This window comes from Onychomys torridus, chromosome 7 (assembly GCF_903995425.1).
Source record: "Onychomys torridus chromosome 7, mOncTor1.1, whole genome shotgun sequence".
Classification (NCBI taxonomy): Eukaryota; Metazoa; Chordata; class Mammalia; order Rodentia; family Cricetidae; genus Onychomys; species Onychomys torridus.
In genome coordinates this window covers 96,435,941-96,454,997 of record NC_050449.1, presented here as the reverse complement: position 1 = coordinate 96,454,997, position 19,057 = coordinate 96,435,941, and the positions used below count along the sequence as shown (strand labels likewise).

General features: G+C 42.6%; 1 protein-coding gene across 6 annotated transcripts in view; it reads left to right on the top strand.

The window, feature by feature from the left end:
- The window catches only part of Tmem108 (transmembrane protein 108), a 269,467-nt gene that overhangs the window by 137,996 nt on the left and 112,414 nt on the right, over positions 1-19,057 (top strand). For 5 of the 6 annotated variants that reach the window (XM_036193177.1, XM_036193178.1, XM_036193174.1 and 2 more), the window contains one exon: positions 14,826-14,911. In XM_036193177.1, coding sequence (XP_036049070.1) covers positions 14,872-14,911 — 40 coding nt within the window. In that variant the 5' untranslated portion in view covers positions 14,826-14,871. The remainder of the gene's footprint in view (positions 1-14,825; positions 14,912-19,057) is intronic. The other variant, XM_036193173.1, reaches the window with a different exon arrangement.

The window sequence follows — 19,057 nt, the reverse complement described above, 5'->3', positions numbered from 1 at the left end:
AGGACTGTGTTGTAAGAACCACTGGTGTGGTCCATGCAGTTACATTATTGTGATGCTAATAGATTAAGGAGAGAGAACTGGTCTACCCAGTTAGCCAGCTGGGGCTTTAAAGATCCTGTGGAGGTATCCATAGCAATCCAAACCTAAACTAGGGTTTGGCACCACCTAGTGGCAGACATGCTGTTTCATCATGGATGGGAACAGTTCTGAGTCCCCTAGCTGACTTAGATTCTCAGATCTCTTAGACTCTCTAGCTATCCCATGGTTCGCAAGCATTTATCTTGTTATAGTGGTCCAGGAAAACTGAATTTTGAGGCCCAACAGTGATCTGTTTAACTACTTGCTCCTTCTGTATCTGCCTTTACCTCTTCTGCCTGCATCCCACCCTTCCCCAGCAGTTAAGAGCAACTCTGGCGGAAGTTGCAGTGACAGATACACTGTAACCCAGATTGCACTGTGGTAGGATCTTTCAGCCACCAATGGTGAAACTGTGTAACTTACCCATCTTTGCACACCTACCTCATCATTATGCTTTTACACCCTTCCGTATCCACCGGTCAGAGATCTGCTTTATTTCCCAAGGCTTAGCTTACAGGACTCTTATCCTGCCACTCACTGAGGACAGTTTTTCATCCTTCCAAAGGCTCAGACACACTTGTACTTAACTGTGTTCTGGTCCTCACACCTGCTCTTCAGTGTGTGTTATGTCTATTCTACAGGTAGGGGTCCCAAGGCTCCAGAGGGGTTGACATGTTTTCTAATTTGTTGTAATTACCAGTAATAATTAGCAATATTAGTTGTCTAACACAGTTAGCAGAGGATAGATAGCTGGGTTGTTTGTGTAAATACAGGGTCCTGTGTATGCTACCTAAGCTCCTTGTGACTAAGCTACACTACCCTCCTTCTCAGCCCTGTTTTGTTTTCATGTCGAGACAGAGTCTCACTTTGTCAGTCAGGTAGATGGACCTGGAGTTTGCTAACTAGCCCAGCTAGCCTCAAACTTATAATCTTCCTCTCTCAGCCTCTGGAGTGCTGTGATTACAGGCTGGAGCCACCGTGTGCAGCTGTCTAGTGATTTTTGGTAAGACTTTCTCTCACCCGGATAAACTGTCAATTCTTTGAGAGCCAAGGGGATTGCTCCTTTGCTTCTGTTCACACCTCCAGGTCCTGCTCCAAACCCAGCACTGTTACATTACAGCAGTCAGGGTTTTCAGAGACTGACCTCCTGGCTGCCTTCCTCATACACTGTCCTTACCTCCTTGCAGTTGCCTGTGGTCCATGACAAGGAAGGGGGTCCCATGGGTGCAGCCCCCAATGTTATTACCAGCTTCCCTCATGCAGGCTGTGAGAAGAAAAGCACTCCGCCGTCACAGCAAGTGATCCTGGTGATTCTTGCTAGGCTCTCATCTGTGTGCCCCCACACTCTCTTCCCTCCCTGCGCCTCTGCTCTCTCCCTGTTAGTCATCACTTTACAGTTCCAAGCACCTGGCGAAGCATGGTGCAGGAACGTTGAGAGAGAGGTTAATCAAAGTCAGAGGAGGGTGAGAAATCACTTCGGCACACGGCACACAGTGCTCCAAATGGGGGCTGCGGGAGAGACAGCGGATCTAAATATTTAAGAAACACTGACGCACTCCTTCTCTGTGTTGAATGTGACTTGCAAATGTGGCTTCATTCGTCATCCCACCCCTTCTCCGAAAACTGCCACTTGTAGGAGAGAGAGAGAGTGGGTCTGGCCTCACTGTGCCTGAGTACTGTTAGAAGCCGAGGCAGGGATCCTAGTCTTCAACACAGTGCGCCCTGGGGAGGTCCCCTTGGTATTTGGAGGAGTCCAATTTCCCGTGTTCTGAGGTTCAGTTCTCACTTTTAAACCTGGCTAATCCTGAGAGCTTTTTCAATTTGCCCTACCCCAGAACCCAGGTATTAGAATTCCCGTGGGAAGGACTAAGAATCTATTTTTAAAATCAATTCTGGGGTTGTGGAGGTAACTCCGACAGTAGAGTGCAGGCTGTGCAAGTAATGATGATGAAACTGGATCCCCAGGAGCCATGTGAAGCAGTTGGATGTGAGGGAATATGCTGGCAATCCCAGTACCAGAGAGACAGAGGGACCCTGGAATCTGCTGGCTGGCCACCCTGGTCGACAGGGCAAGCTCCAGACCAGTGAGATAGCATATCTCCAAAAACAAGCTTGACCAATCTGCTTCCAACACACACACACACACACACACACACACACACACAGTGGGGGGGGGGGGGACTGATGGTCACCTTTGGGAAACTACCTTGATGGTCAGCTAGTTTGGAAAACTATTAGTCTAAATACCTCTGAATGTTTTGTTCTAACCCAGTCGCCAGAGCAAGGTAGAATCATCACCATCTTCATTTAAAGCTATTTAAGATCTATGTAGTTCAGATCAAAGTTACTGCTTTCTGCAGGCTTTCTGGAGCAAGGCATGGAAATGAGACTCATCAGAAACCCTTGAATGTTTTTGATGCTGAACTTTGTGGTGAGATAAGATGTAACTCTGAATGCAGGTCTAACCTGAGCTAATGCTATGCTTTACTTCAGGTAAAGGAAGTTTACATTGACCCACACCACTGTTGCCCACAATGTTGTTGTTTCTCATAATTTTGATTCTAGCTGTACATCCCATAGTCTATGTCTCCTGTGGAATGACTTATATGAATTATGTATTCTGAAATATTAAACCAGAATCACAAATAAAAGCTATGCTATCTGGAGAGTTAAAGAAACCTTTCTGAGCATTCAAGTGGAATTAGAGAAGCTAAGGAAGAGAACAGAAGGGTTTGAAGTTGTTGCCCCAAAATGAAGTTGACTGAGGACTGTGATGTTGTAAACGATTTCACATACTAAAATCCACTGCATGACCCATGGGTTTCTGTATTCTCTCCACATACAAACGTTCTTGTGAATGTCTTGCCTACTCTTTACAGCCTTGCCACCCTTTGGCTGTGAAAACATCAGCATGCTTTTCTGGGACAAAAGCCTACTGCCCAGAGGAAGCATACACATTTGTAGGTCCCCAAATTTGATTTCTGGAGATATTTTTCAGGCACCATAAAAGGAAAAAGAAAGATGACTGAGTTTACTATGGCTAAGAAATAATCTTTCATAAGCGCTGCGGTCTAAATGACAGCACACACTCGGTTAGTAGTTGGCAGCTTTACAGTGCTACTTAATTCACTGACCTCAATATCCCGTCTTGAATATCAAAACCATAAAGGAGGAAGCGCGATATGCATTCTTGGCCTCACACAAGCTCCATCCTGTCTCCTGAAATGAGACAAATGGTGCTAACACACTTGCATGCCAGAAGAAGGGAGTCTGTATTATTTTAGAAAACTTCACATGTTGGTATTGTGTGTGTGTTGCACAGAGCAGGGGGATGCACATGTTCCTGTGTGTGCATGTGTACATTTAAGTGCATATGCATGAGCATGAGAGTGGAGGCTGGAGGTCAGCTTCATGGTCCTTGCCTGTGCCTCTGTCATCCAGTGCTCTTTTATAGATGCACGTCTCTGCTCCCCTCCATCATATGTGACTGCTAAGGATTCTAGTTTGGGTCCTCACTCTTGTACACAAGCACTCCAGTGCCTGAGCTTTCTCCCCAGGCCACTGTGGAACTCTTTTTCACCCTTGCTGACCTTGCCAACTCTGTGAGGAGCCCAGGGTACATGCTTCCCTGTCTCCAACAGAGCTTGAAGTCCTTGGTTCCCTTTTATAGGCTTTTCCTTAGCAGGAGATAGATGGTTGGGCAATGCAGCATCTTAGTGGCCTGACAACCAGTTCTTTTAGAGAGGGAAGAATATGGGGGATGAGGAAAGGGGCTCTGTTTAAGTTCTCTTCCCTTAAAGTGAGTGCCTGGCCCAGGATGACTGAGGAAATGCCCCACATCTCTCTACCCCATGTTGCCTGACCCCAGACAGTACTCCTCATTTTATTAGGGTGTACCCCTGTGGTGTCTGCAGCAGGAGACCCTATATTAGCCGGAAATCACAGGGTCTGTCTTCATTTGGTTGGAAGACTGGGCCCACATGAACTTAACTGCCAACGTTGTTCAGAAGGTAGGCCTTTGTCTAAATGTCTGAACTTCAACTTCTCTTTAAAATTTAGCTAGTTTTTGAAATGTTACATTTAAGAAGCAAGTTGTGTGTTGCTGTTAAGCCTTGGCTGGCACTATTCTTGCCTCCCGGTCTACTGTGGGATGTCTCTTGCCTGTAAGTTCCTGTAAGTGGCAGAGTGGCCACCGATGTAGCTGTACTCTTGGGACTGGCTGTAGGTTTGGAGGATATGAAATGTCCCTTACATGAAAGCACAAAATATTGAACATAGGAGAGCTACATATTTCAAGGGGAAAAATTATGCCCATTTCTTTATGGAAGTATAGGATTCCCTGTGTTTAATGTGTGAAGCAGCTAGCTAGGAAGATTTGACTAAAAATACCATTATAATAGCCACATGCATTCATTCATAACTTATGCTAAGTCTGAGAAACCTTCATTGCTGCCTTCCTGGAGTAATTCTTTGCTCATGCTCAGGCCCTCAGGCTCTCAAGCAGCTTGCAGAATACCCTGTTCTGTTTCTCTAGTTCCCACCCTGTCCTCACATAACCCAGAGCAGCCCTGCTTTACTGTTACCTCATTACCTCATAGGGAAGGGAGAGGCCCGATGCACTCAGCACAGTCTGTGCTTCACTCCATCTGATTCCCTGAGCCCTCTGCTGTGAGTGGCAGCCCCGTTTAAAGATGAGAACATTGACTCTCTCAAGGTCACCCGGCGATGTCAATTAAGTGGCAGGTGTCCCTCCCTGAGTGTCTCCAAGACAGTCTTGCTTCTGGTGCTTTATGTGAACTGCTGTGCAGTGCAAGGGCCTTCGCTTTCGTCATGGTTGAGAAGGAATGCCCATAGCAGGAATTATCTCTTCATGGTCTGACCAGCTGCTTGGGGATACTCTCGGTTATTGAGAGGATGCCTGTATAAATTACTCTTGCCCATTTGTGACCAAAATGTCTGGCAGAAACAACGTAGGGGAGGGACTCCTTTGGCATAGGGCAGTGGCTCTCACCCTTCCAAATGCTGCAACCCTTTCTTTAGTACAGTTCCTCATGCTGTAGTGACCCCCACACACACCATTAAATTAGTTTTGTCTCTACTCGCTAACTGTAACTTTGCTACTGTTATGAATCATCATGTAAATATCTGTGTTTTCTGGTGGTCTTTATGGGGTTGTGATTCACAGGTTGAGAACTGCTGGCTTAGGGATTCGGCTAATTCCCAACAGGAAAAGGAGGCAGCACAGACCTTTCTGTGGCTGTGGGAGTGTGAGGCAGAAGCGGTTCACACTGAAGGGGACTAAAACATACAGAGAGTGGCTGAAGTTAAGGACCCGGCTGGAACCTTCAAAGACCCACCGCTGACACCTCACTTCTGCCAGCTAGACCATACCTCCTAAAGGCTGCAGCAATAAATAGCCTTGGAGGACAGAGCCACCAACTGGTGACCAATCATTCAAACCCAAGCCTGTGGGGGACATTGTAGATTCCAACCATCACACAGTCTAGTGAACTTTTTCTTAGACATCAGTGACAGAGGATGTTTGTGTTTGTGGAGAAAATATACATACTTCTGTTTATGCAGGCAGAAATACATGGCTCTAGCTGTCTTCATTTGTAAACAGCTGCCTCCAAGGGAGCTGCACCATTCTCTTCCATTTTAGGGCCAAATCAGCCCCCTCTTTCACCACATAATTTTGGTCACTTTCTGTGGTAGTTGTTGGATTTTGACAAGTTAATAATTATTTTTTCATTTTAATTTTACCTTGTGTGTGTGTGTGTGTGTGTGTGTGTGTGTGTGTGTGTGTTACCTGCATGTACATCTGTGGAACACTTGTATGCAGTGTCCATGAAGGCCAGAGGAGGGTGTCAGAGCTCCTAGAACTGGAGTTAAAGATGGCTATGAGCTGCCATCGGGGTGCTGGGTATCAGTGCTCCCCCACCCCCACCAGGTCCTCTGGAAGAGCAGCTAGTGTTCTTAACCACTGATCCATCTCTGCAGCCTGACAGGTTGGAAATCCTATTGCAGAAATTATAGCTAGTTATCCATTGCTTTGGATCTTTTATAAAGAGAACACAGATGTAAATTTTAAATAAGATCAACATCCAATGTATGCTCCTGAGAATGGGTTATAAGTCCAGTTTAAATAGGACGCTGGATTTAACAAGAGGCATTTGAGGGGAATGGCCCCAGTACCTCCAGCTCACTTCTGACTCAGAGGCAGAATAAAGAGGTGGTTGATGAGATCTGACTTGGTCAGTCATACCTGGCATTTCTGCTGTTGGCTACAGTTGACAGCTCACATTGAGCCCTTGCCAAAGCTTAGTGAGCAGGCCCTGGGGCAGTGACTTTGTATGTGTTGTCTAAATCTCTGCAGCAAGCACACCTGGAACCATGTTTATCCTTTGTATGAAGAGGAAATCCAAGCATTTGCCCAGGCCCTCACCTGCAGACAGAGAGATAGGCCCTTTTCTGGCTCCTCAGGTCCAAGTTATTAGACCCTTCTGTCTGCTCTCCCCACCCATAAGGAACTAGGTTCAAAGGAAGGTTTACCTCTATGGTAACTCTCCCTTCATTGTCTTCTCTGAGCTTGGTCATGTCTCTTACCAGCTCCATCAGATCTGCCTTCTCCTACAGAACCGTTACTCTTATTTAGCCCAAACTCCCCAGCTAGCCCAATCATTATCAATCCTTGTTTCAGAAAATATTTTGAAGCTCAACTGAAATATAGTCAATTGTCATTATCCACAGTAATTATATTCTATAAAATAACCATGAACATTGAATTAGTGACTATGGAATCATTTGTCATACTGGAAACACAGCAAGAGGTACCCGATAGCCTCTCCCATTCTTTTGTCATATGATTATTACATAGCCTTATTTTATGTGCATTTCTGTTTAAAGACATCTTTTTTCATACACATTCATTAACATTAAACTCAGAGCCCCCAGCACTATAGCATGAGCCTGAACAGAGCCTGTGTGGTTTATATGCTCTCTCGGCCAGGCACATCCCAGCCCCTCTGGAATTTAGGAACGCTAGAAGGGATGTCAGCACCGTTCTTGGGAGGCTTCTAAATAGGAAAGTCAGAAAAACACACGGTACAAGATAATACATGGAAAGGACATGTGAGGGGTATGAGAGCAGAAACAGGGTTGGATGATGTCCTGTCCATCTACAGTGTGCATTAGTTGACTGAGTCTGCAAGTCAGAAATGCCCACACAGGGCATGGAAGCTCGTGGGTAGGTATTTCAGATGGAATTCTTTGCTTGGTTTCTGTTCTGTTATTGTTTCTAAGTAGAAGGGTTACTGTTGCTCATCTAATGGAGAAATAAGTAATTACAACTTTCCTAAATTCTTTGATCGCTTCTACTTTTGTTTCAGTGAATTTTGATCAAATCCATCTTCTCTCGTCTGACTTCTTCCCCACTCATCATAATCTTTTATAATCATTGTTATGCACTCATTTTCTCTCTTTTAGCTCTCAGAGCACATGTAGTGTTCTCCTGGGTCTAACTTATTTCATTTAGCATGGTGCTCTCTAGTTTTATCTATTTGATGATAATGACAGAAATTCATTCTTCTCTATGGTTAATACTCCATTGTTCCTCTAAGTAAAATGAAGTGTTTTTTCTCTATGCATTCATGTGTTGATGGGTAGCTAGGATGATTCTGCATCATTAGGTAGGATGCCACAGTATATAAGGATGTGCAAGTATGTCTTTATTATTCTGACATACAACTAGCTGGATCACATAGTAGGTCTATTTTAGTTTTTTTTTTTTTTTCAGAAACCACCATATCATATTCTCTAACTGCACTTATTAATTTACATTCCTACTAGAAGTGTGTTAGTTCCTTTTTTCCCACACCCTCACCAGCATTTGTTACTGTTTTTTTAAATAAATTATCCATTCTAATTGCACTTGACAGTATCTCATTGTTGTTTTGATTTGTATTGTCCTGATGGCTATACTTTTCAAATACTTCTTGGCCATTCTTATTTCTTCTTTGAGAAGGGTCTATTCTGATTGGGCATTTGCCCATTTATAATTGGATTGCTCTGTCAGGTGATTCGTTGGCAGGTATTGTCTGCCATTGTATAGGCTGCCCCCTTGCTCTGTTGAGTTTCTACTGTTTTCTAATGTAATGTCACTCCATGCTGTTTGCTTTTGTTTTCTGTGCTTGTAGGGTCCTTTGTAGAAAGCCATCATATCCAAACATTGTCTTGCAATATTTCCCACTGTGTTTTAGTGTTTTCAGGGTGTGGGCTTTACATTCAGGTTGCTGCCACATCTTAAGTTGCTGTTTATAAGTAATGAGGTAAAGAGGTGTACTTTTCAATCCTGTGCATGTGGCTATCCAGTTTTTCCAGCACTACTGCCCTTTCTTCAAAAAAACAGTGTGTACCTGGTGCCTTTGTCAAGGACTAGTTGGCTGTAGAAATGTGGACTTAGCTCCGGGTTCTCTGTTCTGTTCCATTGGTCTATGTGTCTCTGTTTGTTCCAACACCATGCTGTTTTATTTACTATGGCTCTGTAATAGATACTAAAGTATTATAATGTCTCCTGTTTATTCTTTTTGCTCAAAATTGCTTTCACCATTCAGATCCTCTGTGCTTCCATTTGAATTGCAGGACTCCCTCCTGCTGTACTGTGAAGAATATAACTGCTATTTCTGTGGGGATTGTGTGGAATCTGTCCATCACTTTGAGTAGCATGGACATTTTAACAATATTAATTATTCCAATCCATGAGAATCAGAGATCTTCTAATTTTGTTTGTGTGTTTTTGCTAATTTCTTTTTTTGATGTTGTTGTTGATTTTTTTGTGTGTGTTTTAATTTTACACATCAGCCATGGGTTCCCCTGTCCTCCCCCGTCCCGCCCCTGTCCCCACCTTCCCCCAGCCCCTCCCCTCCATTCCTACCTCCTCCAGGGCCAAGACTCCCCTGGGGATTCATTTAAACCTGGTGGATTCAGTACAGGCTTTCATAAGAGTTTTATAATTTTCATCCTAAAGGCCTTTTGCTTCCTTGTTTATTCCTTCTTTTAATTTTTTGATAGTTACTTTGAATTGGATTGCTTTCATGAGTTCTTTCTCAACACACGTATTTTTTAATATATGGAAAAGCTACTGGTTTTTATATGTTGATTTTATGTTTTTTATTTTGTGAGCAGTCTTTTATTAGAGGTTTAATTTATATAGAGTCTTATAGGCAAACAGGAAATGTGGCCTCTTATTACTTGCGTGAGTTTTGTTTCTGCTTGCCCCATTTTGTCTGAGCTGCAGAGGAGCAACGAGAGGGGACACGTTCTTCTTCTGGATCTTAAAGGAAATGCTTTAGTGTTCCCCATTGGTTATGATATTGCCGTAGGTTTGTTGTGGCCTTTAGTATATTAGATACACAAGACACATTAGTTCTTCTAGAAGTAATCTGTTCACGTTTTCTTATCATGGAGGGATTTTTCATTTTATCAGATACTTTTTTGCATGTATTAAGATGATTACATGATTGTTAATCTTCATTCTGTTGATTGATGAATTATTTTTGTTAATTTGCATGTGTTGAACCATCCTTGCATCCTTGGTATAAAACCAACTTGATCATGGACCTTAGTCATCTCTAATTTTATTTATTTCAGTGGTTTTGTTTTGTTTTGTTTTGTTTTGTTTTGTTTTTTAGGTAAGTATTTTCTGTTTGTTTGGTTAGTTTGGGTTTTTTTTGTTTTGTTTTGTTTTGTTTTGTTTTGTTGAGACAGGATTTCTCTTTGTAGCCTTGGCTGTCCTGGAACTCACTTTGTAGACCAGGCTGGCCTTGAACTCAGACATCTGCCTACTTCTGCCTCCTAAGTGCTGGGATTAAAGGCAAGTGCCACCACACTTGGCTAAGATTTTATTTCTAGTTGTCTAGCTGTGGTCCTTTCGCTCTACTGGATGGTAACTGTGAGGACGCAAAGAGAAGCTCCTAAGTCTTTGACAGCATTTAAGTCCTCAGTATTTGATGTGACATGGCAGCAGCAGACAGCAGAAGCAGCAGGTGAGGCCTCTAGTATTCCAGCGCTCATGGATGCTGAGATACCAGAACTCTTCTCCCAGTGAGTGTACAGCTCTTTGCAGGGGAATTGGGGGGGGGGGCATCTAGAAGGTCAAGATTCCACAATCTTTGGTAGTGACTATCTTTGCAGTGTCTGGGTTTAAATATCAACCATAGACAATGGTTTGCAGAAGCTTCCAGACCTAAAGTGTTGGGATTCCACAGGTCTTGACAGCAGCCAGTGCTATAGGTCTCAAACTTAGGTGCCCCAAACTGTTGGTAATTGAGGATTGATGGCTTTCTGGAACTCTTTTAGTTAACAGAGTCTGCAGTTTCTCTTCTCAGGTTCTTTATAGCATCCTAACCTTTGACCTTAGATCTTTGGCCTTCCCTCTTTGCCCCTCTTACTTTCTCTTTGCATGCACTTCAGCTCATCTTCCTGCCCTTTTCCCAATGTCTCTTGTTATAGCTACTGCTGAGTCTGCTGCCACTGTTACAGTGGCTCCTCTGAAGAATGCCTCCACCTCTTCTGGGATTATGAAAAACACTCGACACTCTCCAGCTCCTTGGCATTTGCACCTCACCCTGATGGCCCACTCTCCACAGGCCAGCTCTTCTATGGCTGTCAAAGGTCTACTTATTGTCTGAACCAGGAGGCGAATGATTCTAGTGCTTACTGATTCCAAGGGATTGAAGCTACAGTTTGAAACTATAGACCTGCTAACTTTGTCTACAGGGACAGTCCCAGAACTGGAATAGTCAAAGTAGATGATCTTTCTTTGACTATGACTTTTTGACTGTTAAAGCCCTCTGATTTCTTAGGAGTTCACTCCAGAAACTAATCATTATTCTTAAATTATGCCCCAAGGAACCATACTGATATAGTTAATATTTCCTACTACAAGGTTAAAAAGTAGCTTCAGGGACTGGTGATATGACTAGATGGTAAAGGGACTTATTCTCACTAGGCCTGGTGACCTGAGTTCTGTTCCCCTGGATCCACATGGTCCTGTGACCTCCATACATGTGGCTGCACCACTAGAAGCCACACACACACACACACACACACACACACACACACACGCAAAATAAATAAAATGTGATTTAATAAATCAGCTTTTGATAGAATCTAACTGTGACTCTCCATCCATTCAAAGAAACACAACTGACCCAAGAGACTCAGCTTAAAAGCCATCATTAGGATAGTGAGTGACTTCAGATTGGTCACAAAATGAATGTACAGAAGTCAACCATTTCCATGTCAAAGTAATTAGAGAACAAAATACTAAGAGGACTTCCATCATATTGGCAAAAGCTACATGTAAAATGTCTACAAATTTACTTGAAAAGACAATAGAATGTAAATGAAGAAAAACCATTGTGAAACTCCATCCAAAGACTTAAAGATGAATTTTGAATAAATAGTATGCCAGATGGTGTCTGTTGTTGGGATAACCCTGTGTAACTCAGATGGTCCCAAATCTCTAAGATTTGCCAGCTCAATTGTTTCTTTGATAGCTCACTAATTGCTTTATTCCTTATATTGGAGACCATAGCTTGCTTCTTCAAAAACCCCTAAGCATTGCTAGAAATGACTAACGGGCTTATGTTCCCCTTGTTCAAAGTTAACCACAATTATTTCCTGTTCTCTTGTTTCTTGATCATCTACATCTTCACTTACTCTGTATTTACAAGGTGTTTATTGAGTGCTTACCATGTTATAAGTACTCCGTAGATGCCCACTACCCTTTGCTTATGGCTGCTGTCAGGGGGTGGCCTCCGACAGTTGCCCTTGGCTCAGAATGTGATCTTTTGTCTCACACTGGTCCCCCTGTGAAGCCATAGTAGCAGTTGGCTATTTTATGTCAGGTTTAGCCTAGGATGCTCTTCGTGGATGAGCACTGTGGGAGATGTAATGCTCCTAGAGCCTGTGAGTAAAGCTAGTGTAAAACAAGAAGCAGGGGAAAGCTAAAGTTCATGGGCATTGCTTACAAACTGTATGGCCATGGCAGGCTTTTTGTTATCTAGTTCTTCTATCTTAAATTAACCCATTTCTATTAGTCTATAAGTTGCCACATAGCTTGTGGCTTACCGGTATCTTTACATGTTGCTTGTCATGGCAACGGCTGGCAGCGTCTTTCTACTCAGCCTTCCTGTTTTCAGAATTCTCTTCTCTGCTTGTCCCACCTATACTTCCTGCCTGGCAACTGACCAATCAGCATTTTATTTATACAAAGCAATATCCACAGCAATGTCCCACACAGGAGTAAAGCTCAAAAGCACAAAAGCTCAAAAGCACTATGCTATGTAAAAGGAGCCAGATGCAGATGTCATGTATTGTATTATTAGATTTATACAAACCAGAATAGGCAAATCTAAAGGGACAGCCAGTAGATTAGTGGTCATCGGACAGATGACTAACAAAAAGTAGTGTATACAGTAATGAAATGTTCTGGAATAGGTAGTGATGGTAGTCAAGCAGCTTTTAAACATGTTATTGCTTGAGAATTTCATGTACACATATAATGTGGTATGGTCAAACCTAGTCCCATCTCCCTCTGCTGTAATCTCTCCCATATCCCACTACCACTTTTGCCTCCCCCAGGGAGTGTACACACTTTTAACTTAGTCCACTTAGTACTGCCAATATCTACATGTATATAAGGCCATCCACGGGAGCATGGACAGCCTATCAGGGGTTGAGTCCCTGAGGAAAACTGGCTCCCCTTTCCCCAGCAGTCATCAGTTGCTGGGGTGGGACTTGGTGAGCCCTTCCACTGTTTGAGCTGGCTTGATCTTGTGCGGGTCTTGTGCATGCTGTCACTGCCACTGTGGGTGCATGTGGACGACAGCCTCGTGACATCTTGAAAACACTGTTTTGTGTCAGTCTCCCATTATCTTTGTTTCTTAGGATCTCTCTGTGCCCCTTTTCTACAATGATCCCTGAGCCTTGCAGGTAGAGAGTGTGCAATATAGAGTTCCCATTTAGGACTGAGCACCCCACAATCTTCTATTCTCTACACATGGATCAGCTGTGAGTCTCTGTCACTACCTACTGCCAACAGAAGCTCCCTGATAAGCGTTTACCATCTAATTGTGAACATTAAAGGCAGGGTTTTATGATATATCAATTATGTCTCAATTTTTAAAACATATTAAGGCAAGTTAGTTCTACTTGGGGTGTTGTAAGAAAATGAAAACCTGGCATGCTGGTAGGTGATCAAAAGAATGATCAAAAAATATAAATTCTAACTTTTTAAGATAAAAGACTACTAGGCATATAGTACGAACTAAAGCAATGAGATTGTAATATTTATTTACCTGGAAACATGAGAAGAAATTCTAAGTGGCCATTCTTGGGTAGACTATAGTCTACACAGTTATTCTATGATTCTGGTTCTGAAAAGAAAATTTATAGTCTCTCCAAAGCCTTATACTGTTTCCTTGCATTTTCATTTCTAGGAACTTCTCTTAAATAAATATTTGCTACTTAAATAGCAGATAGCAAAGTCTTGTTGACATAGTAGCATGCTTCTGCTACTGGGGAGAAAAGTCAAAGTGAGAAGTATATAAAATACAACAGACATATGAAGTGCATATGCAAAGCCCAGAGAGATGCCCTCCAAAGTCTGAGTGATTGCCTCATATTGGCAGGATAATATAATTTGTGCTTTCTTGGTTATTCTTATCTATATTTTCAGCTAACTATGTTTTCCAAATACTCCACAATAGTATCCTTTATAATAATAAATTATTCCTATTTTTTTAACCTTTAAATGTTATTTATTTTATTATTTTTGTTTACTTGAAAAAAGGTCATGATATGTAGCTCAGGCTAGCCTTGAACTCTTCCCTTCTCCTCCTCCTGTCTTCTGGGTGCCAGAATTACAGGTGTGTGCCACAATGCCCAGCTAACAAATTCATTTTGCATTCTGCATTTTCAACTGTTAGAAAGATTTCTGGTTCTTACTTTGGTTTAGAGAACTCCTCAGCGGGAACAAGATTAGAAAAGACAAAAATATTTGTTCTTCTCTTAGGACGAGACTAGTGGTTCTTAACCTTCCTAATGCTGTGGCTTTTTAATACAGTTCCTCATGTTGTGGTGACCCCCAACCATAAAACTACTTTAGTTGCTACTTCATAACAGTAATTTTGCTACTGTTATGAGTCATAATGTAAATATCTGTGTTTTCTGATGGTCACAGGCAACCCCTGTAAAATGATTGTTTGACCCCCGCCAAGGGGTTGCGACCCATGGGTTGAGAATCACCAGACTAGAGTGTCAGATCTATAAAAATCGTTCAAAGCCAGATTCTCACTCTCTGCCCATAGGGGTTGTCTTGGGTGAGGGGTGGGCAGGAGGTGTAGTTTGAGGGTTTGTTATACAGTTACCACTGACCCTTTGACCAAACCCTCAAACTACACCTCCTGCCCACCCCTCACCCAGATGTGAGAAAGGCAGTACATACATAGCTGTATTTGAAATAGAAAAATCATTTTTTAAAAAGCGGCTTAATTTATCATTTTCTATGTTATACAATTACCACTGACCCTTTGACCATAGAAAATGATAAATTACGCCATTTTTAAGATTTTTCTATTTCAAATACAGCTATGAATGTACTGCCATTCTCACATCCCAATGGAATTCTTCTAATTAGGAACTTTTGTCCCTTGATGTAACAATTTCTTCTCCCATTTTCCTAGACAGAATCATGAATAAACTGGAGAATAAGCAGGACCAGATGATACCATGAAGAGAAGTTTACAGGCCCTCTATTGCCAACTGTTAAGTAAGTTCATGCCACATTTATTCTTTATCTGGAATATGCCAAGGTTATCACTGACTGAGCTCTCCAGGATCTTTGTGGAGGAAGACCAGGGTTGGGTCATTTTTCCTCTGCTTCATCAAGATAAGCCACCAAGCATCAAGTTGCTCTCATGTCTTAGGCATCCATCATACTGTAGACCCCATTATAATTCTAGTGTGACTTAAGTATTATTAGTTCAAAATGCACATCAAAAACTCGATGTTCTTTGTTCCATAGTACAATAAAAGGTGTTGCTGTATGATCTTGTGTTGATTCTTCATGGGAAAGAAATAGTAGATTGTATTTTCTGGATTTTTGTCACATGAAATTTGATAGGCCTTAGGGACCATACAGCCTTTGGCTTGGAATGTGATGCATAGTTATGTGTGATTCTCATAAAGTGAGTGGAATAAATGTGGTTTCTTGGTTTTGTGGCAGAATAAGGAGTTTGACTTTCTGTGTGTTGCTCATGTGCTTTTGAGTTGTGCCATAAAGAACCATGAATGATGGTACTTGGGATGGGAATAACTGCTGAGTTGAATGTAAAACCCAGTACAGCCCATGCTTTTGATGCTCTAGACAACTCACTTGTTACAATAGACACTAGCCACTCTGAGTCAGAGGTAAGCCACTGAGTTGGAAACCTGTGGATGGAGCTCATTGTGTCTGTCGAGCCTGGTGGGGAGGCAGATGGAAGACAGGCCTTTCCTATACCAAGCAGGGCCTGACTTTTGCTGAGAGAATAAAATGAATCAATGAAAACGATTGAGATGCAAATCACTAGGCAGTCAGCCCGCAGAATTTCCGACCCAGGTTAGATGGTTGTAGTGTGTGCAAAGCTCTTTATCTACATAAAGATTGGGGCCAAGCTTTTTAATTGGCACATTTCTTCTGCTGAATTCTAATCCCAGAAACTCGTAAGGCTAGTTTGGCCTGCTGGAAAGTCACCAGGCTGTATGGGGACTCTTGTTATTTCTCTTGTGTGTTCTATGGGACCATAGTGGTGGTGTTCTCATGTTCGTTCCCTCTCTCTCTCTCTCTCTCTCTCTCTCTCTCTCTCTCTCTGATAAGCTTATTTGTTATAGTGGGGCTCTACAGATTGAAAAGGCTATGCCATAAAGAAATGAGAAGGACCCTTGATGGGGAAGGACCTGTGAAAGATAATAGTCTCCCCACACATAGGTACATATGCTACATCTCAAGAAGGAAAGGTGGGCTTCACTGCAGGAGAATTGGGGCACTGCAAAACAGCACAGCAGATTCGAGAGGTAGGAAACGTTTGAGGAACCACCTGTGCTGATTGTGTGTCCCACATCTGCATATTACTTAAAGCCATGCAATATCTGAAAGGTACTGGATAAATTATTCTACCACTCAGAGTTTGAACTAATGCTACACCGTGATCATTCTTCTAAACTCTAAACTGAGCACTCTAAAAGCTGGAGGGGTCAGACATCACCTGGACAACTGCAGGCTCCAGTTTGCAGAGATGTTGAGAGACTCAAATAGCACTAATGAGGCAGCTCTTTGATAGTTAGGGGGTAGGTTGTAACCATCACTAAACCTCCCCGATTATTGACATGCCTAATAACTCATATGTGCTATTGGTATCCAGGTGTTAAGTGTGGTAGTTGAATGTAATTGGTCCCTATAATAATATAAGGAGTGGCACTATTAGGAGGTATGGCTTTGTTGGAGTGGGTATGTGCTTGTTGGAGGAACTGTGTCACTATGGGGGCAGGCTTTGAGGTTTCCTATGCTCACAATACTGCCCAGTGTCTCAGTTGACTTCCTGTTGCCTGCAAGATGTAGGACTCTCAGCTACTTCCTCCAGCACCACTCCTGGCTTTTAAGTGGGTTCCGGGGATCCAAACTCAGGTCCTCATGCATCCACAACAAGTACTTCTTCCTCAGTGTAGTCCAATCTAGAGCTTGGATCATAACAGGACTCAATAAGTATTTAATTTTATTATTCTCCATAAAAATCTAAGATATCATTAATGTACAGGCACTGTTAATTCATGAACAAATAAGAAAAATATGTCATTTAAGCTTTTGCATGCTGTCAATTACACATTGCTCTGTAGAAACAGGTGCATGGGTAACCTACATAATTAGTAGCTGGATTGTGCCTAACTTGGTAATGTAGTTCTCAAGTTTTTGCCACTCAGTTCACCTATAGGACTAAGCCTCAGCAAAGCCATCTGTAGTCCAGGCTTCTACTTCTGGTGGGTCCTTTGAAAGCGGGGGAGGGATCAGAGGAACTAGGTCGTCACACACTGAAGTCGGCTCGTGTGTTCTGTCTTTGTGGTTCGTTTCTCCTGACAAGTGAGCGGGAAATCCTCCCTAAGACTGAAAAGGAGAACTGATGTAAATTGCAACTGACATGGTGTTTAGGTCCAAACAACTATTGACTCTGAATCTTGCCTTTCAGATGTTACAGGCCATCATAGAGCTACCGAGGGGCATTCCCAGGGTTGGGGTGATGGGAGTTTCACCCTTCATCCTTTGCAAAAGAATATCTTCCTTTGCCACCGACACTGCCTGGTCCCAACCTTCATGGAGTGTGGCAGTGTTGGATTCTGGGTAGGGAATGAAAGAGTTCAAATCCTGGCCCTTCTAAATTATTGGGATTGATTTCCAAACAAAGCATAGCAATCTGAGCATGCTTCTGTGGCTTAACAGCTGTTGGGCCATCTCTCCCCCCCCCATGCTTTGCCCACCCAGCAGCTGTGATAACTCATGACCCTAATTAGTCACTGCTGTGGGAACATGTTAGAACTTGAGTTTCTGTTTGTTGCTTACTTCGTGCTGAGTGTTTGTTTGCTTGCTTGCTTTTTTCAAATCAAAAATTGGAGGCTGGATATTTTCCCCTTTATGAAAAGATTTGCAAGCAAATCTAGGGATAGGACAGGTCTCTGTGTCTCTGAAGTCATTCGCACACATTCGAGGTAGAAATGCTCTCGGGTATGACCTCAGGCATCTGCAGTCTTTAGAGGGCTCGTATTGATTTAAGCCTTTCTGTGACTTTGAACACCTTTCATTATAGGATTATCTGGGAATATCTGAGGGAAGTTGTGCTCATGTTTAGGAGCCCTATTGGCTCATGTAAATCCAATTTTCTATATGAAAGACCCTCTGTGAAGGAGAAAATGTAGGGTTTGGTTGTAATGGTTGTACTCTGAGCTCTTCCCTATCCTCTGACCAATTATGTCACTTCACAAAGTAATTCCTCAACTGTGATGCCCGGATGAAGAGTATGATATCTACCTAGATATATACTCATGAGAGATAAATGAGAAGGGCATAAAGATATTCCAGTGTTATGAAATGCCCCTCAAATATGAGCTGTTGCTTTGTTAAAAATTAGTCATATTTAGTAAATAACATTTATTTGCTCAGCAATCCTATTTTTAAAAAAAGAGAGAAATAGTCTATATCACTCTTCCCAGATGCCAACTCAGATGGGAACCCTTCACTTTACATAAAGCACATTAATTGAGTACTGTATATTATTATATTATTATATATATTACCTTGTTTGACAGGATGTGTTAAAATTCTAGGTTTTTTCTTTCTGAAAAAGAAGTTAAGCAGGGTTTGTTTTATTGTTGTTTTTCAATTAAAAAAGACATTTCCCCACTCATCAGTTCTATATTCATTTGTAATTAATCTCAGAGTTTTCAGAGACATGAGTCACTGGCTTTACTAATGTGTGGTAGATATTAGAAATTCTTCAGGGCAGAACCCAGGAAGCTTCCAAGCCCAAGATCCATTGCCTCTGCAGCCTCTCCACCCAAACCTACCCTCCCTCCTTCCCTCCTTCCCTCCTTCCCTCCTTCCCTCCTTCCCTCTTTCCCTCCCTCCCTCCCTCCCTCCCTCCCTCCCTCCCTCCCTGTCTCTTTCTGAGTCATTCTCATTGGCAGACTTTGCCTTGTGATTGCTCCTCGCTGTGGCAGTTGGCCAGTCTCTCCCCCCTGGGGGGGGGAGGCTGGTCCTCTCCCGCTACCAGTATCCTGGCAGTGCCTCTTAGGTGAACTTGGCTTTGCTCAAGCTGCACCAGAGCGCTACCAGGAGCGATGGCTTCGGGAGTTACCCAAATAGTAGACCAGAGTCATTTTCTGGGAA